This window comes from Neomonachus schauinslandi, chromosome 13 (genome assembly GCF_002201575.2).
Source record: "Neomonachus schauinslandi chromosome 13, ASM220157v2, whole genome shotgun sequence".
In the NCBI taxonomy this organism is placed as follows: Eukaryota; Metazoa; Chordata; class Mammalia; order Carnivora; family Phocidae; genus Neomonachus; species Neomonachus schauinslandi.
In genome coordinates, this window is record NC_058415.1 from 26843860 (window position 1) to 26870464 (window position 26605).

At 39.7% G+C, this 26605-nt stretch overlaps 1 protein-coding gene across 4 annotated transcripts in view; it reads right to left on the reverse strand.

The window, feature by feature from the left end:
* Positions 1-26605, reverse strand: part of TUT7 (terminal uridylyl transferase 7) — a 66651-nt gene that overhangs the window by 6915 nt on the left and 33131 nt on the right. For 3 of the 4 annotated variants that reach the window (XM_021677942.2, XM_044920713.1, XM_021677943.2), the window contains exons 13-28: positions 25116-26203; positions 24582-24732; positions 22646-22732; positions 21959-22059; positions 19797-19854; positions 15455-15558; positions 14696-14785; positions 14185-14298; positions 13933-14010; positions 13139-13316; positions 10542-10589; positions 10366-10457; positions 8892-9007; positions 7477-7802; positions 5291-5367; positions 4850-4913 (exon numbers count right to left, since the gene is read on the reverse strand). In XM_021677942.2, coding sequence (XP_021533617.1) covers positions 4850-4913; positions 5291-5367; positions 7477-7802; positions 8892-9007; positions 10366-10457; positions 10542-10589; positions 13139-13316; positions 13933-14010; positions 14185-14298; positions 14696-14785; positions 15455-15558; positions 19797-19854; positions 21959-22059; positions 22646-22732; positions 24582-24732; positions 25116-26203 — 2772 coding nt within the window. The remainder of the gene's footprint in view (positions 1-4849; positions 4914-5290; positions 5368-7476; positions 7803-8891; positions 9008-10365; positions 10458-10541; positions 10590-13138; positions 13317-13932; positions 14011-14184; positions 14299-14695; positions 14786-15454; positions 15559-19796; positions 19855-21958; positions 22060-22645; positions 22733-24581; positions 24733-25115; positions 26204-26605) is intronic. The other variant, XM_044920714.1, reaches the window with a different exon arrangement.

Genomic DNA, 26605 nt, shown 5'->3' on the forward strand with positions numbered 1-26605 from the left:
TGCAAAAAGGGGGAGGCATAAGGAATAGAGAAATGTTAGTTTTTTTGAGATTCTCATTCTGAATAAATTATTATGTAAACCAGAGTAATTCATTGATGCATGAAAACCAGTGGACTATGGTTCTACAACCTCCACATACTCCTATTTTGTTACAAATTTCCATGATATATTTGTCCTATTAGAACAAGAGGGAGGTAACAGTGAGGCAGGAGACTGTTTACACCAGTAACAAGGCAGTGATAACTTGCTGAGGAATACCATGTGCCAGATGCTGTGAAAAGGGCTTTATGTATAGGAAATTAATCCTTACAACTGTCCTGAGGTGTCAGCCCCAATTTATTGATAAGGAAACTGAGGCACAGAGAGGTTTGGTAACTTGACAGAGGCTGAAAAGCCAGCAGATGGTTGGGCTGTATTTCAAAACTCAAGTACATCTGATTTGAAAGCTCTTATTCTTGACCCTCCTCCCACTCAGTCTTTATTCTTTCAAAATGAATATACCTCTAATCAGTAAAACTCACTGAACATCGAAGGCACTGTGTCAGCTGTGTATGAGGGAGAGGGGAGTCACAATGAAGAACAAGGAAATTCATGGAATCTTCTATTCACTACTCTCTCATTTGGGAGTTAGGGACTATATGTAGCCCAGTAGAAAGGAATGGAGCAGGAGGGATCAGGAAAGAGAAGTTGGCTTATTATGGGCTAGGTGCTTTAATCTCAGGATCTGATGAGATAAATGGGGCTACAGCCCTTCTCTACATGAGACATCTGGAGCTCAGAGAAAGCAGGTCTCTTGCCTGAGGTCAATATGGCTAATGGGAGAGAATAGGGGCTGTCCTACCGACAGGAAACCACCCGTGTGTCACATATTTAGTACCGTGGAAAAGAAGAGCTCTCGGGAAATTTAATACTATCTACAGTTGAAACATATTTCAGATATATAATATAGACAATTTGGGTAAATTTATTGTGGATACATCTGACAAGTCTTAACAGTTGTTGATTGAGGAGTTTAATTAAGATAGATTTTAACCACCCATAAATGTTTTCTTTTTTTCCTGGTATAAAGTAGGTATGTTTGTTGTAATAATTTTTCTTCTGTAGTAAATTCAAGCTTTAAGTTTTACAGTTGCTGACAATATTTATAAATATGTAAGTCTTTGACACAGAAGGCATTACAGAAATCCTTATTGTCAGTTGATAATGCCATTTCCAGGTATATGCCCAGATGTCCAACATCTGTATTCTTCCCCCACTTAAAAAAAATTTAGAAAATTATAATAGATTCCTACTTTCAAGAAGTGTAAGGCCTTTAGCAGGAGCCACGCGACGGACGCCGTGCAGGAGCATCCATGTAGCACCACCCTACAAACCTCTGCTCTGCTGCTACGTGCAGGTGCTGTTCTAAGTGCTTTTACATGGATTTCTCAACATTCCTACAAGCCAGGTATTATTATCCCCTTGTAACAGATGAGGAAACTGAGTCAAGTGGAGCGTAAGCAGGTTTTTCAAGCTCACAAAGCTAGAAATCATATCCTGCAATCTGACGGCAGAGGCCATGTTCTTCCACACCCTACCCTTGGCAAAAGGAACATCTCGACTAAGCAAGGATCGGTATTTTTCCTCTGTGTAATGTTTTGGAAATATCTCTTCAAGGCTGAAGCTTGTAAAAACAACACTCTTTTGGCTTGTTTACATATGGTACAATTCCGTGACCCTCAAACTCTCAGAGGATCTACGGGAAGCAACCGCACACACTGTGGAGGAGTCTGTTCTCTGTACTTGGCTTTCAGAGGCAGCCTGTCAGCCTCTTCCTCTGTCTTTCATGGTCGCTCTCGCTGTCAATCAAATTGTCTCACAATAGGGCCCCAGTCTCATTTCACTTTTATTGGATTTGGGGGGTTTTCCCACTAGAACTTTTCTTGTTTTTACATCCGTCCATGCATTCTACTGAGAACAATGACAAACAGCTGCTCCCGCATTTTCTCATAGAGCCTCCTGCGTCTCTACCTTTATGTCCACCGTTCCCTTTTTAGGTAAGTGTGGTACTTCTCTGAAGATTTCTGGTTCTTTCTCTTTGAATCATCTGACCTCACTCTATACCAACCTAATGCCCATGCCTCTTAAATTATAATTGTTAAGAGATCTGATGCCACTTTAAATGTTTTCTCCAATCATTAAAAAAAAAAAAAAATCCCTGAAATTCACATAGCATAAAAATAAATGCCTATTCCTAGATTACTGTATATACTTGAGATACTTCATCTCCATACTGACAGAAACGGAAGTAGCTAAATAAGTTAACAATTCCATTTATTTTTCTCTTGTTAACAACATTCAGAGTAGAGACAATCAAACATTCCTTGCTGGGAGCTTTCAGAGCTTTCCCAGGGTGAGATCACTGCGCCCTGGCTTATCTCAGACCAAGCTGGTAAAAGCAGGGAAGCGCTCTCTCTACTTCGGGACCTACAAGACTCCAGGGGTTGGGAGTGCTATTTCTCAATAACTGATAGCAGAGACAGCTTCGTCTCTTCACATTCTAACCAACACAGCATCTCTCCAAGCTAAAAACAAACAGTGTTTGCACATCAGCAATAACATACAATATGTAAAAGCTGATCATAAAATATGTGGGTTGTTTTACACTACATACAAAAATGTCAAGTTTTATCAATGAAGTTTTTAAGAAAATTTCAGAAACCTTTCTCATAAACTGTACAATCAAATTAAAAAGACTACACATGCTCTATTTGCTTATATAATTTCCCTTCTTAAGCCTACCTTATTGAATAAGAGAGACACAGAGAGAGAGAGAGAGAGAGAGAGAGACTAAGCAAAGTTACTAAGGGTGTCTGAGAGAGAGAGAGAGAGACTAAGCAAAGTTACTAAGGGTGTCTGCAGGCCAGAACTCAGAATATTTGTTATCGAGTTTAGAGTTTCATCCCTTCTTACTAAAAAAAGCTGAAAAAGTTCCTCATTTACTTTGTTTTTCCTTTTCCCTCCCCTTTCCCAACTCAAAAGCATTCTCAAAACACCGGAGAAAGGCAGAGCCTCCCGGTTTGGCCTCCCTCTGAGCATCTGTGCACAGGCCTGTGGGCCAGGTGGGGATGGTGTGAGGTTCGGTTGCCCAGTTCCCCTTCCAGCACTTCTTGCCAGAAACCCCTGCAGTCACCTTTCTGTTCCTCCACTCCAGAGGGATGGCTCTTTTCAGAGTCCCTCGTGACTTGAGCACTGCCAAATGCAATGCTTACAGTGCAGTCTACACCGCACCAGACTTCGCAGCGGCGATGCCCATGAATGGTCAAGCCCTCTCTGAGGACCCTTGTCCTTACAGCCAGCTCTTGACTCCAGGAGCCAGCTCTCTTGCCACCCTGTTCCCTCACTGACCATCTTCTGTCTTATTTATTTTGAGTCTATAAATGTTCTTTTTTCTTTCTGCATTACTTTCTAGGTGACCCCATTCCTACCCAGGCCTTCAAACACTATCTTTACACTGAAAATACTCAGGTCTTGGTCTTCAGCCTGGACCTCTGCTCTAAACACCTAGCTCGTACATCCCGCTGGCTACCCGGCATCTCTACCCAGACATCTAGCAGTCTCCTAAATGGACATGGCTACAACTGGACTCTCTTTCTTCCCGAAATCTGCTCTTCCTGAGTCTTTCTCAATACAAGAAATCCCACTTCCATTCTTCCAGTTGCTCATCTTGGGTTCATTTTTTGTCCTATGTCATCATCTAACCCAGCGACAACCCACATTGGTGCCACCTTCCAAATATCCAGAACACGACCAGTCCTCACGAGCCCCTCTGCTCCCACCCGAGTGTAAGCCGGCACCATTTCTCCCCTGAGCTCTTGCAGGAGCCTCCTTATGGGTCTGTCGCCACCCTCACTGCCTCACAGCAGCCATAAGGAACCTTCTGCAACAGAATTCAGATTATACTTCCTTTGCTCCAAACCCTCCAACAGCCGTCCATCTCACAGGCAGAAAGAAATCCAATCCGGCCAGTGCGCAAGGTGCCTCATGATCCACAGCCACCTACCCTGACCTGGCCTCCTACCACGCCCCTCCCTGCTCCCGCCCTGCAGTGACGCCAGGGGACAACAGTGGTTTTTAGTTCTGTGGTAACGGTCTAACTCCAACTTCCCCTGACTTGCCCCTTCCTTGATTTGATTCTTTGCATAAATGTTGCTTAACAGAACGGCCACCTCCCTACCCAGCATTCCCTTTTTCTGCTTTGTATTCCTCAGCACTTGTTGCCATCAGAAGTCCGCACCTCTTCTGACAAGAATGTAGAGTGAATGAGAGCAGGGGCTTTGCTGGTTCACTGCTGTATCGCCAGTGTTTAGGCTCATACCCTGCACTTGGGGCTGGCCGGGGGTGGTGGTGGCTTAATAAGTACTTGTTGAAGGAATGAATAAACGGCGTAGCTGAGAGACAGAGAGAGTGGAGTTTAGGCCAACAATTTCTTTCTTTCCTTACTTTGGCGCATGGCAAATAGTCTCATGAGGAGAACACACTGCTGACAAGACAGTGGCAATTTCAAAGCAGAAAGAAAAAGTGTGAAAGAGGAACAAATAATTAAAGACCGTGGTTCCTACTCAGGGATGGTATAGGAATCACCTTAGAACACTTAAAAGATACGCAGGCCCAAGCCTAACCACTGAAGAAATGGATTTAGGAAGTAAAGGTGGGGGCAGGGCAACTGTATTTTTAAAAGTTCCCCGAGTGATTGTGATGTCCAGTCCCTGTTAAAACCACTTACTCAAAGGAAGCATCTCAAAAGGCATGTGGTAAACTATGCAGTAAATAAAATAACACACATTTTTTTTTTTTAAAACCCACATACCTGACTGGGGACTCAAAAATATAGTTGTTTTTTGTTTCTTTTTGTCTTCATGTAAAAGCACTGCCTAAAAAACGAAATAGACTGGTTTACAAAATCGAAAGGAAGAGCATTTGAAAACAGCCTTAAAACGGTAACCATATCCAAGGAGGGCCGAAATTAGGCACGTGGAAGGCAGAACTTTGCAAGTTAATTGAAAAGCAAGACAGAGACTCAGGAATCCTTAAAGCACGCCCTGCCACCCGGAACATAGCAAGCCTCACCACACGCTGCACTGAGGGCAGAGAGAGGAGCCAGGCGGGTTAGCCAGAGGAAGGAGGGCAGGGCCGGGGGCTGCCCAGCACCTCGCAGAGGGCCTGGTGCAGAGCTGCTAGCAGTCAGTAAGTGTTCGCTGAACAGACAGATGACCCCAGGGCTTCCTGCTCAGGTGTGAGCTAGGTTTACCTGAGCAAATGTGCCAGTTGGTCTCAAGGGGCTAGGTGAAGAAGGGGATCCAAATACACAATCTGATTTAGACATACCTGAGAAAAAAATGAGCATTTTGTTCTCACTTTAAAATGAAAGCAGTAGCCCTGTTTTCAAACTTCCACAGAACAATTTTCTGTGGATAGGACAGAAGCTCCACTCAGTATATTGTGTGGACAAAATAATAACATATTTGAAGAAATGAGAGGGGGCAGCATAATTTTTCCATAGGAAGAAGCAACTGAGTATTTTGAGTTGCTACTGGAGGAAATGCCCCATATTCTAGCCCCACTCCTCCTTTCCTATTTTACTTTTAGGATACAGTGACTACTTGATTTAATGTGTAAATACTGCATTCTGAGGAATCCAAGATTCTATTGCTTTTCTTTAGGTTTGATAATACCCAGCCTCCCGCCACAGGATACCCCTGGATCTCCTTGATTTGCTGCTGCCCCTGCAGCCTTCCAGAAGCACTGCTCTGTTTTGACAGCTTCACTAGTAGACAACTTAAACCTCGCTACCAGCTAGGAGGAAGAAATCCATCAAAGCTGGGGGAATGCTGGGGCCTCCCTTCACCGCTGTGCTGTACCCAAGAGGGACGCGATAATGTGCTTCGTGCTACTAGTAAACACAGACCGCCAGTTCTTCATAAGGGTCTACAAAAATAACTTTGGTAGAACTTCATTATATCTGATCTATACTACTTCCAGTTTCCTCATCTGTCAACTGGGATTACCAATACCACCATCTCATGGGGCTGGGGAGAAAATTAGATGAGACTGCCCGCGTAAAGTACTTAAAACAGTGCCTGACTCATAGTAAGCACTCCATGAATGTTAGCTCTGGCTATTATTTTAATTTCTCTTAAATACATATTCCTCTTATAATCATAAAAGATCTGGTCTATGTCCCATGTCAGGGTAAAAAAAGCTTGATTTACATTTGTCGGAGTTCCTTAGAAGTAGGGCAAGCTGTATCTTCCATAAACACTGAAGTCCTATTTTAAAACCAATAATTAAATAATTTAAAAATATACTTCATTCCATATAAAGCTCCTTTTTAAAAAAAAATAAGAATAAGTGCTCTAAAAATTTTGTCTTTAAAAAAAGAGATACTATATTGCTGCTATGATATAATAAAATGGAAGAGAGGTACTAGTGTTCCAGGAACGATGAACAGTGGAGAGTTTTAAGGGAATTGTCGTCAGTGCTGACTCTGTTACACCATCCATACACATATACAATTGAGGACAGGAACAGGAGAGGTTACTACTTTAATCTAAAAAATGACTTCGCCAGGTTTCTTTCCTATGCCAATCAAATTCCATCCACTCTCACAGGTTTGTTCTGAGAAACAAAGTGAGAGTGTATAAACTGCTTTGTAAATCCTAACTTCTCATACACAGAGAAGGTACCTTCACGCTTAACCATCTGTTAAAAAGGTGCTCACAGTGGACACTTTACCCATTTAATAGAAAGGGTCAATGCAGATCCAACAACTCAAAGGGATGGGACGTATGGATGATATTCAACTATGGACTGATAATGTATTTTTCCTCATCGTAAGAATAATCACAGTTGCTGCAGGAAACTATTACTGTACTATTATGTACTCCATAATCCTCTTCTGCAGCTAGAACCACCATAACTGTGTCACAGAGTTCCTTCTGGTCCCTTTTCTAGGCATGTGCATGTACATATTCAAACAAAAGTACAAGTGGCTCACTATGCACAGCTTGGTGTCCTGAGATAATTTAGCTACTCCTCCCCCCACCCCACCCCACCCCCTCCCCGCCTTGGCCAGTCAGTGCTTCAGTTTCAAAAGTGCACATACTGAGAAGTGAAGCTCAAGTGGCAGCTTATTTTCTGGTCACAGAGGCTACATTTTATAGGCACTGTGGATGACTGGGTTTTCCATTTATTGATAATCTTAGAAAAGTCAACCAAGTGACTTCTATAAACCTCTCAATGAAATTGGGAATACGTTTAAGACATATAAGAGGGTCTGAATTAAAGGGGGTGGGTTCACTTTCTTAAAATCTTTTTCGGTAAGTCGATCTGTTAAAGAAATAAATATAACTAAAAGAGTAAAGAACTCTAAACTCTAAAAAAGAGATTTCCCTTGAGATGTGAGTGCAAACATCGAGGTATGACCGGTATCCATACCTGGAGAGCCTTTAAATTGGGGGCATTCCTTTTTAATGTGCCCTTCTCTTCCACAAATAAAACAACGTTTTTCTCTTAAGTCTTTGTCATCCTGTCTCTTCCATTTTTCCACCGGTGGCCTGAGAATTTTCTCTCTGCCCAGGTCGACAGCTGCCCTCACTGGCTTGGCTTTCTGAGGTGTGCACTGCATGGGCTTATCTTCTTTTGTCGACACCTCCCTCTCTGTGTACTTGTTCTGAATTTCTTTGTCCTCTTTGCTTCTTTTCTCTTTGTTCTCAGGGTATCTTTGGTTCAGGGTATCTTCCTGATCACGCCGTCGCCTCACTCTAGAAGATGATATAACACCGGTAGGAAAAATCTAAACAGAAACCTGACAAGATATTAAGGGCGCTCCAGGTTTGGGAGATAACCAGAGATAGAAGGTATCAAAGAATTTAACAAATTTAAGTCCGTCTCCTCTTTCAAGAAGCAACCTCAGGGTGATGGTATAGTTTTTCTTTTTGATTTTCACAACTACTCTAGTGCCATAAAAGCAGTGTTTGCAGTTAGTGGAACTCCTTGGGTCCAGTACCTACTGTGATATGGATGTAATGAAACTCCAATGATCCTTGGGGTGATTTCTTGCAACTCTTGTGGCCCATTCTTTACTAGGAACTAGAAATTTGAGACGTGGAACCTTCAGTTCACAAGGGAACAAGGATTGTAAGGAGATTTATATTCTTAAAATGTTGAAAATGTTTCTTTCTTGCTCTACATGATCAGTGACTATTACTTGAATACAAAACCAAAGTACTAAATAAGAGCTTCAAATTCCAGATGGTGCCTTGTTTTAAGAGCATGTTTTTAAATGAGAGTATTATTGTTCAATTAAGACCACCACACCATCAAGCAACCAGCACTGCCTCCCACCCCCAGTCCCACCTCCCACAAACATCACGAGAAGCAAGCATGCTGACCAAAGTGAGTGGGTCACCACAGCAATCATTAAGGGTTGAACTGCGTACAAGTGAAGGGTTCTATCTAGCAATAAACTGTACGTGAGTCTGGTACAGCCCCATTACTGTACACTGGAAGTATAACTGATGTCCTGAAGAGCCCATTTTACTTTGCTCGTTTCTTCTTCCATCCCTGTTGGAGAGGCTGGTGACCAAATGGCTGAGTAGCAACTGGGGCAGTGACCAAAATGAGGAAAGGGGAGCAGGCCTGGAAGACTGTTATCTGGACACCTGAGGGACATCTGGTCATCTGCGCTTAAATGCATGTTTTAAATCACTTCATTTTCATTGTGAAAAATCATTTATCTGAGAACTGCTGGATTTAATACAAGTTTATTCTCTGTTACAATAGAACCTCATTTAAAAACTGGTACAATAAGAGAGTAAAAATGAAACCACCCCTTTTGAACACTGACTTACTTTCTCCTCATAGGACAGTCCTTCATGAAGTGTCCAATTTTCCCACAAATTCGGCAACATCTATCATTTGGGGCCAGCTCTCCTTCAGTTAGCACTTCTGGATCAAAAAAGTACTCCTAGCAGAACATAAATATAGAAAAGTATGAATTATTAATGTGAGATCAAAACACAAAAACTAACCAGATATCAATCAGAGACCTTCTTTTTAATGATTATTATACTATTTAATTCCAAAATCTATGACCATTAAGAGGTTTACTTCAGGATAGTTTTACCGAAATTCATGTTGGTTTATTCCTTTTCATCATGCAGACCATGGTTTAACCCTAACCACAAAGGGAGCCTGTTTTTCCAAGACACTTCTACCCAAGAGCATCACACATACCCATGAGTCGGCTTCCCCAGGACTTGGGGGAGGCTGAGGTCAGGTTCAAAGGCTTCGCTTTCTCATAAAATGAAAAGGCTAAAACCCAATAAACTGAGGAATATGATCTGCATTACATATACAGAGAAAAAGGAAGAAGCTATGTGTTATTCTGTTTGTTGTGGCTTCTGGAGAAAAATATCAGAAGAAAGGAAAGACAATGTCTGGACTGAAGCCTCCTTGCCAGTGAAATCAAGGTGAGGACCAGAAGTATCAGCACCACCTGGGAGCCTGTAAGAAATGCAAGTCTTGGTCCCCATCCTGAGCTCCTCAATCAGATCTGCATTTTAACAAAATCCCCAAGGTGATCTGTAGGAACAAATTTCAGAACCCTTGGTGTAGAAGACAGCCATAGCATATCTAGCAAAAACTAGATGCACAGATGTGAACCAATGCTGAATGTATACCCATACACTTAACGTTCATTTAAAAAGTCTTGATTAAGAAAATTAATGTAGGAAAAAATAACTTTAACAGAAAACCCTCTAGTTCCTAACTCCCTTTTCTCTCACTGAAGGGAATTTTTACAGTGCAGTTTTGTTTTGTTTTGAATGAGTCCAGTTCCATACAAATTTTGAGTATCGGATTATATGACACCAGTGAGCTTGCTAGCACAGTGAGCGTGGTCTCTCTCCTAGTCCCATTAAGAAATGTATTACTCTGCAAGTCGACTGAAAAATCTAGACTTCATATGAGGAGGGTGGAGGACCCTTAGCTACATGCAAGCTGGACTTGGCAGAGGCTGGCCCGGAGCTGAATGCTGGTGGAACAGCAATGCCATCTACATGCATTACCAAGGCAAAGCAGCAGCACCACAATGACTAATCTTCCCACACAAATTCCACTTCTGGCTGTTTCTCCCTTTTCTCCTGATAAAAACGGCCTCAGAACTGGGATGCTGAAAAAAAGGTTATTAGGAATTACTTGGTCTTGCAATTGTTTATCTTGGCTAGACTCACCAGACTTTCAGGGTATGTATTACCGGTGTGTTATGTACAAATTAATAAAGCACCTTTTTTTGTTTTTTTGATATTTCTAATAGACACTTACCATTTTTGAGGGGCAGTCCTTTGGAAATCCTTTGACTGGAATACCAAATACTCTTCTACCATTAATAAATGCTTTCATTATAAAATTTGTCACTAAGAAGAAAAGAGTAAGTGCTCAATTAGATGGACTAAAAAGAAAAGGGATCGCATTAACATTTATAAAACAAAGCAACTTACTTTTCCTTGATAATCCGGCTCCAAGATTATGATTCAAATCAAAGGGATCTAAGTAGAGAAAATTAATGAGAACAAAAAAGATAATGAAATTGGAAATGCCACTATTCATACATTAAGTGAGTATATAAGAAGAAGGAAGTGTTACATACTTTATCATTAATGAAAGTACAGTTGCCCCTTGAACAACATAGGGGATAGAAGCACCAACCCCCCCACAGTCAAAAATCCACACATATCTTTTGAGTTCCCCAAAACTTAACTACTAACAGCCTACCATTGACCAGAAGCCTTACCTATAACATAGGTGATTAATACATATTTTATATATGTATTGTATACTGCATTTTTATAATAAAGTAAGCTAAAGAAAACATTAAGAAAATTGTAAGAGAAAATACATTTACTGTACTGTATTTATTGAAAAAAATTCACATGTAAGTGGACCTGTGCAGTTCAACCTCTTGTTGTTCAAGCGTTAACTATATTAAATGACTGCCTTTTTAATGAGTTTCAAATGTGTAATACGGCTACATAATACAGATTCCTAAATATAAGTCAAGTGTTTTATCCAAAGTGTCCATCAGAAGAGAGGGTGTTACTTTATATTTGAATCTGTATAGACTCCTTCCTATTATGAGGAGTTGCTTCATTTTGAACAACAAAATATTGTTTGGAGAGGACATATTAGGCGAGTATTATCTAATGGTGCTAGTTTGGGAAGCATAAAGGTCAAAATATATTTAGAACATTTTAGTACTGGATGTTCCTTCTAACTACCAAGTGTTTTAAGGGTCACTTTAGTCATCCTGGAGATCATAAAACACACTTATAAGACAAATTAAAGCACACACACACCTGTCCCAAAGGCTACTTGACCTCAGTTTTTAGTGAAAGCTTCATAAAGGACTCTCACATGATGTTAAAGGTCTGCATCTCAAAGTCTTAGTTAGCTATATATATATGTTGTGTGCTGCAGTATTATTTATTAGATGACCCAGAAAGTGGTAGGAATGAGGGAATAAAAATACTGATGTCAAAGATTTATTCGAGATCTGAATAAAACTTGTTCATGAAATAAATGGAGGTAAGGTACTATTTCTAAATTAAAATACTATTTTATATATGATTTAATATACATACATAATAATTCATACTTTGAATATTATGTGTAGATATTTATTTCAATAAATGCCTAAAAACATTGAAGAAGAGTAAAGTAAAAAACCCCCAAAACCCTTTTTGGGGATCAAGAAAGTAGAAGACTGCTTGTGTACAGTATACACAAAAGGAGTACATAAGTAAAAAGAGGCATCCTTCTGGTTGTCTGTTACGCTTTTTAATGTACAATAACTGGGGCACACCATTCGGGATTCAGACTCACTAACACGTTACTGGAGTATAGGAGCCTTCGCTCAGTATAACCCTACACTAATAACCGCTATCAGTAGGTTCCTAGTTCCTAGTAGGTTTGATCATGCTTTCTTCTGGTGACTTTCATGTGTGTGTATGTGGAAGTATTTTTGGTTGTTTGCTTAATGCAGCAGAGACACTATGATATTAAGCTATTGGACAGTTATAAACACTGCTGCCGCCACCACCCCTAAAATTCCTCCATTCTAGAATAGCTGGTTAAAAGTGTTCTTTCTGATTTAGCCTATTACTAATGGTTCATCTGAAAGTAATGTAAAAATGAGATGTAAAACGATAAAGAGACTTCAAAAATTAAAAACAAAATATGAACAACTGGAGACCATACGAATCCACTGTGATAATGGGAAGGTTTAAGACAAAGTTCTATGTTTTTGACATATGAGATCCTAAAAAGTTAAAACCCTATCTAAAGCCACAGTGATCTGAATTTATTTTTATAAATGTTCACAGTATTAATACTGTCAATAGGCAGAAGTAATGATGGAAACATAACCTAGAGTAACACACATTATTTAACTAATTAGAATATTAAAAAAATTAAGAAGATTAAAATCAATAAAATATTTCTTAAGCCAATTCTCAGTTCAGTTTTAAGCATTTAAACACCATTTTGTCCCTAAAATTAAAATCCCACAAATTGCAAATAAACAATCAACTACAAACATATATGGCCCAAGGATCCTTGCATTCAATGGAAGAAAAGGCTGCAGCGTGGGCAAAAGAAATATCAAAATTTATATATAATTACTTATAGGTAAACTCCTTCATGAATAAATAGCAAGTAAGGATCTTGAAAATTTATTCTTAGTGCCCTTTCTTCAAACCCTCAATTCGGAAGGTGTTAAAAGTCCTGCTCTTTTGAAGCTGCCTTATCGCTATTGCAAACTTATTCTCCAGTACGTGTTCAACAAAAGTCAAAGATGTGTCCTGGTCAAAAGACTTCTGAATTGGTGAGAGGCCCCAGAGGAGGACGTGGGTCACTTAAAAATACATCTTTATGCTGGAAAGAGACACGTGTGCTGCTGTGGACAGTCACAGGAAGGCTGTGCCGCCCATCCCAACCAGTGGCTCCCTGCCGTTCTGCAAGAGCTCTGCAGGGATGAAAAACAATACCCTCACAGTTCAAACTATATTCTATTCCATTTTAAGTTTCATTTTATTTGTACCTTCAATAACAATGTATTTTGAGGTCCACTGTTTCTTAAAAGTTGTAAGCAGACTTTTTCTCCTGATGCTAATGACATGTTCTTTAAAATCAAATTCCTCTGTGTAGAATCGAAGAAGTCCCAACCACAGCTGCCCAACAGATTCTGTATTTTTCCCATATTCTGGCCAATAGATGGGCTAGAAATAGAAGGGAACAAGAGATATCATGCTCTATAGTAAAGTGTTAATATCTATCTTCATTTGTATCTTAGGGAGTAAGTTTGGACTTATTTTAATTAACTGGAATTTAAATAAAAACATAATAACATAACTTTTCTTTCACATTTTAAAATACCATTTATATGAGTTTATTAATCTCTACCCTGTGACTTCGAGATAGGGAGAGCTCAGGGTTTTAAATGTCAAACCCCAGAATGCATGTTTGTGGAAGAATCTGGAAATAAATTTTAAGAGCCTTGATGATGCCTGGGTTATTAGATCTTTGAACTCAACGAAAGTCTTTCCAAACTCTGAAAAGCACTTGGCAAATATTTGTTCACTTGGAATAAAGTTACATAATCATTTGGAATTGACAGGCATTAAAGAAATCCTAGATACAGTCCCTGGAAACTCACCTGGCTTAATAAAAGTGTTTTCAACTTCAGAGGAAACATCTATATATGCTAGTTTTTTACTCTCATAATATAAATAAATATAACAAGTGATAATATAGTTGTTGACCACTACATCACAGCATAGTACAGCTAACTTTTAGTCAAGGATGTAAAAAAATCTTTACTCTTAAAATACGTACCAGTTCATCTATTTGATCAAAAAAATAAATATTCCAGCCATCAACAAATATTTCAGGTTTCTTTTCACCTTTGTATATCTGAAATTAATTTTTAAACTATTAGTATGGATTACAAATTTAATGCATTGATACAAAAACTTGTAGGAAAATAGTTAAATATTTAACTACAGAACCAAAGAATATTAGAGAAGGAAGAGGGCTCAAAGGCAACCCAGCTTTACAGATGAGAAACACAATTTCTTTTACTAATACCTCTTGAAGGACAGGAATGACTGGTGGATTCCTCTGCTGGAGAAAATATAGCACCATAAGTGTGTATGCATATGATGATAAGCTGCCTCTAGATGCGTCACCAATATCACACATCTAGAGGGAAGGAAAACGAGGAACAAAGGAAAGATCACCAATGTTTTCTGCTAAATTTGCAGCTACCCTACTATCACTAAAAGGTGCTTCTATAGGGCATTAATATAAAAATAACACCTTCAAATGCTAAAATATGCCAATAAAACCAAATAAGACCAACAAAAAGGGTGTCAAAAACAAAAGAAAAACCCCAACCATCAGTCACAAGCAAGATCAGATTATCATATGTAAAATTTAAGATGACAAAATTTTAGCTTGCCATGGCAAGCTTCCCAAAGTAGTTAAAGGAAGCATTTAACATGGCCATGGTTCTTTAAAAAATACAGACTTATGTTTTCAACTAGGTTTGAAGATGCAGTGAAATTTCCTGATGAATCCCAACAGGAAGCATACTCACCTTTGTAAATACTTTCATGGTATAGCATAAATATTTCACTCTGGGATCAATGGCTGAATAAGCAGATAAGAGCCTTGTGTTATGAAGGGCCTGTTAAAAGGAAAATTACACTATAGGGGATCAATTAGAAGAAAAAGTTTTAGGCTGGAATATTCTGAAAAGGTTTACACTGTAATTCACTTTAGGTTGAACACATTTAGACTGAAAGTAATATTTTTTTCTCCAAAACTGAGCTTCATTAACTTACTAGATAATAAGAATTATAAATGACATCTGAGCTCACAACTTCCATTATGTTAGTATGTTCTTAGTCTGAACATTCCTAGAAATAAGAGCTATTAAGATAATTCTGTCTAAGCAGATGCTAAGAGTCCCCCACCTCACCCTGGCATTATTTAAACTGAATGCCCCCAGGGTCCAGAGAAGGTCCATAAAGCCCTGAAGCAAACCAAGTATGAGACCAAAGACAGACAGGCACTCCAAAATAAACTCTCTCAAATAAATAAAATATTAAAAAAAAAAAAATTCAAGCCAAACTAAAAGCACCTGCCACTCTGACCTCATTTTAAATAAATACTAACAACTCTGTTATATCCCCAGTCTCAGAACACTGCCAGGCATACAGCAAGCTCTCCTAATAATGATTAAAAGAATGAACAAGATAAAAATAAATGGCTTAATTCTACTTGAGATTTTGTAAATTAAGAGACATTCATTCCCCTCGATCTCCCTAAAGAAAAAGCCTAGAGAAAATCTTACCAGTGTGTTATACAAACTGATGTCCACTTCCAAACCACTTCTCAAATGGAAGAACTTTACAATTGGCACCTTTGCTGTTGTAATAGGCAAGATGTTTCTCAGACCTAGGTTGGGAATAAGATAGTATTGTTATACATAGCAGCTGGGCCATAAGCTACTCTTGTTAATGTTCCAACATAACTTTGGCCTGTTTCACTGCAGTCACTAGAACTACTCAGTTCTATTATTCAACATCTGAGAAGACTTTTCTGGCAAAGTTTATATTAGTTAAACACATCGATATCTGAAGAACAAGGATGAACAAGGCAGCCAGTGCCCTCCAGGAGCTCACTGGATCGTGTGCGTGTGTAGGGCTGTCAGTCTGATAAACCCCAGAACAGAAGAAACTACTACAGAGTCCAGGCTATGTGGACCCTTCCTATTCTCTCCACCTGACTATGTCTAATATAGAGAAAAGCCTTTGGGGCAATCATCTGAATCCTCGAAACAAAAATTACTTATCACAGAGCTAGAAGTTAAGACAGTAAAAGAGAGGAATCAACGCTGATAGGAGAGGAGGAAATTGCCTGAACTAGGCTTTGAAAAAGGAGAGTGACAGGTAAAGATAGAGGCGGCTGAGGGGATTTAGCAGGCAAGGAAAAGTACACAGGGACAGGGCAGACGCCTAAAGCAGAAGGGCATGCTCGAGAACTTCCATGGAATTATGAAGGCTATAGAGTAGACATGAGGGAAAGGAATAATGAGTGATAGGAGGTGGGGCAGAAACCAAGAAGAACCTAAATAGAGAACATATATATCATCCTGCTAAGAATTATCCTTAGAGGCAAAGAGACACCAATGAACTATATAAGTTGGGGAGAATCACTGACCACATCTATCTGGACAACGCCCCTGGCTACGGACAGGTTGGACACAACCACCAGAGGGACAGGGTGACCATTATGAAAAATGATCTATCTGGGCCTCGACTATCTTGGTGCCATGGGGATGCAGAGAAGCAGCAAGACATGCTTCGGAGTGTGTATACCTGGATGGGCTAGGGAAGCGAAGGTAAGCAGTAGAGGAAGTGGAGACGGGGGGCGGGGGTGGATAAGGGAGAAGAAGGAGGGCTATAAGAGTAAGAACTACCAGTTCCTGCACACCCAGAATCCTTCACAAACATTACCTCCTAAGAATGTTCACCCTCACCCAACAGATGAGAGGACAAAGCCCCAGACATATTAATTTGCTTAGGAATATGGAGCTAGTAAGTTGCAGAGCTAAAATTTGCACGTAGGTGTGACCAACTCCAAACTTCTACTGAACCTATTCTAGGATGAATTAGTTATCGCTTCACCCATTTTGGTGATTCCAAGGATGTCAGTGTCAGTAACAGAGAAAGTGGATTCAGAAGGAAGGGCAGGTAGTGGAGGTTGCAGCAGAAGGAAGGCAGTAAAGAGAAAGAGGAGTTCATTCTGAGATGGAGTTGGAGTTTCTTCTCAAAGAGCTAAGTGGTGTGATCCAGAGCTCACGAGAAAAGTATGTAGATGATAGAAGAAATTTCAGAAAAAAAATCTGTGTGGGAGACAGAGGAGGTCTAACTTTTACTGATGGGGAGGGGGCAAGGAAGTTCATAGTTGCTGAATACCTGGCATATGCTAGATCCTGTACTTTAATGTACATCTTTCTTAACCTTAAATGCTATTATTGTTACTCTACTTTGTAGATGAGGAACCAAGCACTTATAATGAGGTTGAGTGTCTTTCTGGGAACATACAGCCAACAAGTGGGGAGGCAAGATTTAAAACAAGAGAATCTGATTCCAGAACCCCCACCAACTATTCTGCTATACTGTGTCTAAATTAGATCACCTTACACTCCATTTCCTTCCCATTCTAGAATTTGACACTGTTGCCCATTACCAGCCTGTCCTCTATGGTTTATTCACAGCACATTGTCCTGGTTCTTGTCATTCCAATGGCTCTTTTTTCAGTGTCCTTTCTTAATTTCTACCCACAGAAATTTAGTCCTTAACTTCTCTCAAATGATCCCTTAGAATTCTCTTTTATTCTTGGTCTCTCTCTCTTCAAGGATTTCAACGCAAAGTTGTTTTCTTTTGTTCTTCAATCCTGACTGACAACTCCATATTTCTAATTGCTTGCTGGACTTTTAACTCTCGATTATACCTTCATGGCAAACTACACACCTCCACGTGGTGTCCTCTACAAACATTCCCATTTCTCAAGTACCCAAACGTCAGTCTGAACCCTTATTTCCTACTTGTAGGTACCAAATCTAGGAAAGTTCCCCTTGGGAATCTCTCCTATTCTTTTCCTTTTAGGATCTTTAGCACCTGGTTAAGGTCCTTCTGTCCTTAGATTCACTTATATTATACCCTCTCGGAGAGGCTCTACCAGCTGCCAAAAAAGCTTAAGTTTTGTGTTTTTATTGGGTTGCTCCTCTTTTGGAAGAAACTTCACTGGTTTCCAAATATCTGCAGACTTTACCTTATCTAGTAATAGGAACCATGTGAAACTCCTCTCTAAATGTACTGATCCTCCCACTGTCCTCCTGTAGATATACTACAGTAATCCTCATGTTCACATGTATGTACTCTTAGGAATGACTTCTCTTCTGGGAGAAGATCCTTCTCGAATCCAATTCATCATCACCTGAGATCAGAATAAACCCATCTCTTGCATGAATCTCCCCTATGCAACTCTTTCCCAGAATCTCTCTCTCTTCAGAACTTATTGAATACTTATAATAGCTTCTGACTCATTCTGAAAAATGAATACTACCCTACATTGTTACATGGTCTGTCAGATTACCTCCCCTTTCTTTAAATCTGAAAGTTGCCCAAGGAAAAGACTTGTATAGACTTATTTTATTTTTCCACCATTCCTAAGTGCCCAATATAGTGCTGAGCACATAGTAGGCACCCAAAAAGACAGGTGGGGACTGTTTTAAAGATACTAGGTTCCATGCAATCTGTGTTCCATTAGTGTATAAGTCCTTTCAGTCTAAAAATGACCTGTTTTTAACATGGTTCATTCTTAAGATAGATACGCTGCTATATTTAGGGGAAATGAACATGTCTGCAGTTTAATCTCAAATGGTACAGAAAAAATTGTGAGCAAGCAAGAAAGAGAATAAATCGAATGTAGTAAAATGTTAATAGCTGGTGGATTTGAATGAAGGATACACAGAGTTTGTTATACAATGTTTGCTGCTTTCCTCTAAGTTTTAAATGATTTCAAAACAAAAAGTCAAAATCTAGCTCAGTACTAAATAATTAATAATTGTGGCAACTTAGCAATTTAGTTTCTCTGCATAATCTTCAAAAAGATTTAAAAAGCTCATGATCTTTAGAGGTAAAATTCCCAAGTGAGGGGAATGTATATTTCAGTGACTAAAAAATATTATCAATGCACTTCAAAAAAAAATGCTAATGTTCTAGGTTAACTTTCAGAGGGAATAAACTGAAATTAACATTGTTTTTCTTGTTATTTAAGTAACATGGTATCCTTTTTATTTAAACTCCTGGAAATAAAAAAGTACAAAAAAAAGGAGGGGGTAGCACTCAAGGTGTATGTTTGTGTGTAGCTATATGTGTGTACTCATGACATTAATGTTAAGTCTACTCTTGACTGAGATAAAAGAAAGCATCTTATGGACAGACCGTGCAAGTTTTGTGGGGTCACAGACCATACTGTGTCCACCTTCATTCCTAGCTCCTAACACAGAAATTTGCTGAACCACATTTTAAAAGAAGATTCCCACTGTTAATAGCATCCATAGCTGTCCCTGACAGCAAAAGAATATGTTAATGGCATGTCAGCACTGTGCACAAATGGACAGCATCTGTACACTGTACAGCTATAAATATTTAGAAGTGACCCAGTTCAGTCACTTTATTGGTGAGAGAAAATTTATTGGTGAGAGAAAAAGAGATCAAGTAAAGTTAAATGACTTGTTCAGGGTTGCGTACAACTGTCGAGCAGCATAGCTACAAATACAGTCCATAACCCCAGGGCTTTCCACGGTGCTTCACACTGATGCCAGCAACATTATGACTGGTACAAGTGAATACAGCAAAATGGGTTTCCAAAATTTCTTACCTGTATGGTATATGCTTTGTTTTGAAATAAAACTAAGCTAGGCAACAATATGCACACAATGATTACCTCAGTGTTTTCATGTTTTATCATGCTTTATCACACAAAACTTTTTAAAGACACCGATACTGCAAATGTGCTATAGATGGGCCACTAGACTGTTTCATCGGCATTGATAAATTTTAAGTATGCAAAACACTAATAAAAAAGACAAAAATATTTTTAGACAAAGTTTGCAGAGGTACCTGAATGTTTTTTGAGGACTCTTGCCAATTCTTCAATAGTTCGTACACAGTCCAACCCCTGCAACAAAAATTGCACATACTGGCTCAGAAAGGGAAGACGGGTTCCAAACCTGGCTACAGATAGTTTTCATTACCTTCCGAAATAATGATATTAACTTCAACTCATTCTATATACATTTTTCCCTTTTAGGCAAGCCTTGGTCAGTATTCATAGGAAATAGCCTAAGGATACAAAAATTCCCATAGACCCTATTTACTAATTGTTTTTGGAGGTACAACAGAGGCTGAAATCAGATGCCCCAGGAAGTCTGAACCATTGTCCAAGTGAGGACCTCCATTTTTCCCCTCTATGTAACTCCGTTATTCAGAAGGGCCATCTGTGCCAGAATAAAGAAGGAGCTTCTGTGCCCCATTTTATTAATTATGGGTGGACTTTCATTATATTTCAGTTAAGAGCTGAGGAACTGCTGTGGAAAGTGATTAAGCTCAGATGATCTCTCCATGGGACTGTGCATAATGCACAAATGAAAGTCATACTGCAAATACAAATGTTTCAAATAAATTATACTTAAAAACACTGGGCTTCGCTTTTACAACATAAACCCTTTTGATGGCTATACACATCCCAGAATGTATTTAAAATTTTCCTTCAGAAATGCCCATAAAGCTCGTTTCTAAGCCATGTAAAAATTCAATATTGATGATGCACAATCAGGTAATTGCATATACTGGACCCAATCTTGCTTATCCTCTTTACTCACCAAGCTCAGGGTAGATAACTTTTGGCTATTTTCCCAAATCAGATACATCCTCAAAAGACAAAGACTTGAAAGTAAGGAAAGACATAAAAAGATCTTGAGTGACAGCAGCATCACTCATTTGGCTATACAGCATTTGGGCTGTTGTTAAAAATAAAAAAGAGAAGGGCACCTGGGTGGCTCAGTCGTCAGGCGTCTGCCTTCAGCTCAGGTCATGGTCCCAGGGTCCTGGGATCGAGCCCCACATCAGGCTCCCTGCTCGGCGGGAAGCCTGCTTCTCCTTCTCCCACTCCCCCCTGCTTGTGTTCCCTCTCTCACTGTGTCTCTGTCAAATAAATAAAATCTTAAAAAAATAAAAAATAAAAAAATAAAAGGAACTTTGCACTTCTCAGACTTTATACCTTTATGCAGTATTTTATATTTTATAAAGGCTTCATATTTGTCAGGGGCTAGCAAATCTTTTCTGCTCTGCCAACTGTATGACCCTGCTGTGACTACTCGACTCTGTCGTTATAGAGTGAGGCAGAGGCCGTCAACACTTCATGAATGGAGGGATGGGACTGTGCTCCATACTGACAAAATAGGCAGTAGGCTGGATTTAGCCCGTAGGCCATAGGCTGCTGACTCCTGACATACATGATCCAAGCTGATGTGCACAACAATCTCCTGAGGCAAGAGGAACAGAAGGTACTCTTTCCTTTTATAGATTATCAACCAAAGACCACATGTTTACAGACATATGAAACCAAGCTTGTCTTGAATCTGGGTCTCTGAACTGTACGTTTAGCACTCTTATCATGGTACCACATTTGCCTGCCTGCTAAACAAGTCTCAGAAAACCACATTGCCTGCCTCCTAAAATACTTTTCAAAAAGCCTTATGTGGGTGTGTGCATCAAAGTCCACCTACTGGCCAATGAACACCGGAGGGGCTGGTTTGGCTTTGTAGTGTTCCCACAGGCTGCTTTCAAATCCACTTTGTACTATAGGTTGAAAATACAAGCCCTGGTACCTCCTCATGTTTACCTCTAAGATTCTTTTTTTTTTTTTTTTTTTTTAAAGATTTTATTTATTTATTTGAGAGCGAGAATGAGAGAGAGAGAGAGAGAGCATGAGAGGGGGAGGGTCAGAGGGAGAAGCAGACTCCCTGCGAAGCAGGGAGCCCGATGCGGGACTCGATCCTGGGACTCCAGGATCATGACCTGAGCTGAAGGCAGTCGCTTAACCAACTGAGCCACCCAGGCGCCCCAACCTCTAAGATTCTTAAGTATTTGACCAGAGACACTGTGCCAAATGACGTACTTCATATGCGCTTATGAGTTTGGCAACTACCAAGCTGTACTGTCAGTCAAGACTGTCAAATCACACCGCCACAGCAAATTCAAGTTTTATGTGGTCACTGTACCTCTGCAGTTTCAAGTCCATTAATTGTCATACAGACGTCAAGGTCACTCTGCTTGAACCCAAATCCATTTTTGGAGGAGCCAAACAAGCTCAATTTAGTTCCTGTTAGGGATATATGAAAAGTAATAACTAATTATCTGAGTACATTTAATTTTCTGATTAAAACGGCCCTCTCATGAATAAAAAATACCCAGTTGTTAACTATCCTATATGAATCTCATCATAATCATGTTCTTTTATTAACCAGTCATTTATTACAAACTTTTCTCTCAAAATTTACTTTAAATAAATACAATCTGCATATGGTGTGAAAGATTACCAAGTGCCAAACTTTATTCTCAAATGCAAGGATATTTCAAGGAAGATGTGGATCACATCAATATATTTAATAATGTAATTTTACTGCTTTTTAAATATTCACTTTTTAGAGATTTAAAAATAACCCAAAATGAAATCTCACTTGTGGTATCTGTTAACAGAAATCCCACACTGCTACTGTCTTCTCTGTTGGTAAAGTAGGATTGGGCAGACCAAAGACCATCCTTGGTATATCACAAAGTAACTGAAGCCCCATCCCCACCATCACCATTTTTTCTCATTCTCAAAGTTAATGTGCTTATAACATATGTACTCATTCTGAAGGAAGGTTATGCTACCTTTCTTTTCTTAAAGGTAAAAAGTTATTTACCTGGAAACTCCTGTCTTATGAAACTTTCTAGGTTTTGACGAATATGTTCACGAGCTTGATCTTCTAAAATAGTTGGAGAAAAATCCTCTGTTTAAAATAAAAAAAGAAAACATTAAGAAACAAAGATTGTTCACATTCTCTGGGGAAAAAAATCATTTTTTATAAAACAAAATCTAACAAGTTAAAAAGAAAACTAAATTTTATGTGTCTTCTTGGTAGACAGCATTAGTACTATAAAATAGAGGATGTCTTTCTTTGAAAAGTCTGTTCCCACCCTCTTACGCTGCTGGTGGGAATGTAAGCTGGTGCAGCCACTCTGGAAAACAGCATGGAAGGTCCTCAAAATGTTGAAAATAGAGTTACCCTACAACTCAGCAATTGCACAAAGACACAAATGTAGTGATCTGAAGGGGCACCTGCACCCCAATGTTTATAGCAGCAATGTCCATGATAGCCAAACTTTGGAAAGAGCCCAGATGTCCATCAACAGATGAATGGATAAAGAAGATGTCATATATATATGACGTATATATACGTCACACACACACACACACACCAGAATACTACTCAGTCATCAAAAAAATGAAATCTTGCCATTTGCAATGACGTGGATGGAACTAGAGGCTATTAAGCTAAGTGAAATAAGTCAATCAGATAAAGACAATTATCACATGATCTCACTCATGTGGAATTTAAGAGACAAAACAGGATCATAGGAGAAGGGGAGGGAAAAATCAAACAAGACAAAATCAGAGAGGGAGTCAAACCATAAGAGACTCAATCATAGGAAACAAACTGAGGGTTGCTGGAGGGGAGGGGGGTGGAGGGATGGGGTAACTGGGTGATGGGCATTAAGGAGTGCACGTGATATAACGAGCACTGAGTATTATATGCAACTAATGAATCACTGACCTCTACCTCTGAAACTAATAATACATTCTATGTTAATTAATTGAATTTAAATTAAAAAAGGAAAAAAATAAAAAGTAATACTGTATTATACCCCGCCCCCACAATAATGAAAAGAAAGAAAGAAAGAAAGAAAGAAAGAAAGAAAGAAAGAAAGAAAGAAAGAAAGAAAGAAGGAAAGAAGAGTCTGTTCCCAGGAGCTGCTACTGAAATAGAAACAAATCTGAACAATGGTTCTGCTCCGAGGTTTCAGAAACCCCGGGTTCTATAAAGGTGGTCCTCAGGGAACTGCCCCAGAGTGTGAACACAGAAGTTTGTGAGCATGCGCATATATATTATTTTCTAAGGGGAATCTAGTTTCCTTTCATAGCTTATAACCTCCAAAAAGGTTTAAAAGCGACTCAGTGACTGGTTTACAAGTAAGGGCCTTCTGGCACTGTGATGCACCAAGTTCATCTCAACAGCTGCCTGCCTCTCCTCAATGTTCTTCCTTTAACTTTAACCCTCTGTCTACCACTGCTTCCCCGAACTGGTATTCCTCAAAGGGCTGTTAGGGGGCTATTAATTAGTGTTAAAGTATTTTATGCTCAAGTTTTGGAAATGCTGGCATAAAGAGTTAAATAGGTTCTTTTCCATAACACTGCTCAGAGGCCTTTACTATGCTAACGTGCCCTGCAAATCTCTCCAGCAGGGAAATGTGGGTACACTCATTCCCTACTTGGAGTACTTCTTGCCATGAAATACTATTAACTGCACTTAGGAAAACAGTTCAAGGAACACTAGTTGGGAATGGTGGTACTCCAACAGTTAGACTTAAAAGATCCTCCCTCCTTCCCTGTCTTTCCTTCAACAATTGTTTACTGTGGGTCTCAACTGGAACAGGCAGTACATAGAGCTCTGTTGACACCATGGAGAATGGAACAGACTTGGTCCCAGTGATGGAGCTAACAGGTCAGTGATTCAGAGGACTCTTGAGCAAATGTCAATGCAATATTTGGACAAATGAAAAGAAATGTTAATAACTTACTATAACACTGGATGCAAACTTGATCTAAGATATTTGAAAATTTGGGTGTCAGTGGTGGCAAAGGTTCCAGCTGAATTCTTTTGAAGTCTTCGGGACAGTCCTTCTTGAGATGACCTTCTCGTTTGCATAAGCTGCACACAACCGTAGGAGACTGCAGGAAGGTGGCAAAGTAAAACAAGACATAATATACAACTCTGCCAAATAAAGGGGTCCTGAATCATTTTTTTAAAAGTCCACAGTCTACTCTCACTTTCCAAAGGAATAAAAATAATATGCAGTCACTCCAGAGGGGGGACATCTTTTGGGATACTCATGAGACAAAGGTAATAATTTCCACTACCAAGAGCATTTCCTTTCTCCAATGCAAATTTGCATGGGTCTGAGGGAAAGAGATGGAGCAGCTGTACTGGAGTATAAGACCAACTCCTCACTACCACCCAGACAGGGGAGAGCTCTGTTCTAGTACACAAAAATTAAAATTACATGCATTAAAACTGTTTAATGTCTCTTGGTTCTGGAAGTGGCACTGATTACCTTGCCTTTGGTGAATGTGAGTTTACTAAATTCATAGAAGAAATCAGACTGATCCACAGTTGAGCTTTCCTCACATGCACTTTCTTCTTTAAGACAGATCTTATTAAATTCCATTAGTAGAGCCCCATCCGCAGGTTTTCCGCTTTCTTTCAAGTCTTTATACTTAGCAGACTCTCCTAATTCATCCTCCTCCTCAGACAGGGCATCCTCGTCCCCTGATCCCGTGTATGTATTTTCTAACTCATCTTCATTAGCCAAGTCGTCCTCATCTTCCCTTCGGGTAATGGACAGCCTGGGTTCTTCATCGTCATCCTCTTCCTCTTCCTCCTCCTCCTCTTCATCGGAATGAATGATTCCTGATGTATGGCCCTGTCTTGAAGGGGTAAAGTGGCTCAGAGCATCTTCGAGATCATCAGTACCTTCTACGCCTTCTTCGTCAACATCAGCCTTGTCCTCTGAAGTAGTGAATCCATCACACTCTCTGGCTGCAGGATTTTGGAAGCTTTCTAAATCCAAAGTGCTCTCTGTCTCATTATTTTGTGTGCTGCTGCAGATGACAAGCTCTCGATGTCTGCTGTGCCTTAAACCCTGGTCATCGGCAGTCAAAGGATGCTTGCCCTCTCTCCCAATTTCACTTCCTGTTTCTTGATGGTGTCCTTTAATATCCTCATACTCATCACAACTGGCCCCTGCCTTGATACAGTCTGGGTTTTCCAGGTGGACACTGACGTGTGCATTTCCCATTTCCTCCGTTGGGAGGCTTCCAAAGCTTTCAGCAGTCTCTTTAAGAGTCAGTGGCTGTACCATGCAGGTATCTGCAGTCAAACTGGCAGAACCTGGCCCCTGAGCCAAAACTGAGCTTTTGAGTTTATCATCTTTTGCTTGTGCAGTCGGGTCATGCTTGGCGACCTCTTTAGAATGTTCGGAAAGACATGTGACAGTACTCAGAGGCTTTGGAAGGCTGGATTTTGTAATTTTGTGTGGAAGAGCAAAATACTTATATGTTGTCCTTAAACAATGAAGTATATATTCAAACACGGGTTGATTATTTAGAGTCCTTGCCACATTTCTTTTAACAGAGTAGGGATCTGTAACAAAAAAAAGAAAAATCCACCACTTCATACATTTCTATTTCACGTTTTAAAAATTAGCCTGCTGTAGATAAAAACAGACAACCAAACGATACTAAAGTTTAGCATGAATCTTGTATGCTTTTTAAAAAATTGGGGATGGGGAATAAGAAAGGTGTAGTTTAAGAACAAAGAGAAATGTTTTCTTAAACGTCTGCTCTATGAAGAGAACCCATTCTGTTCTGAACCAATTCCCCTTCCCTATTTTGTTCTGTGACTGTGGAGGTAAAAAAGGTGTCATTAGTGTGCTTTTGTGCCCTGGGGAAGTGAGGACTTCCCTCCAGGCTCTGCTGAGTGCTCTGCCTCCCCACTCAGCCAGGCCCTGTGGTGTGTAGAGCTTACCTCCACTCTTCTGCCCTG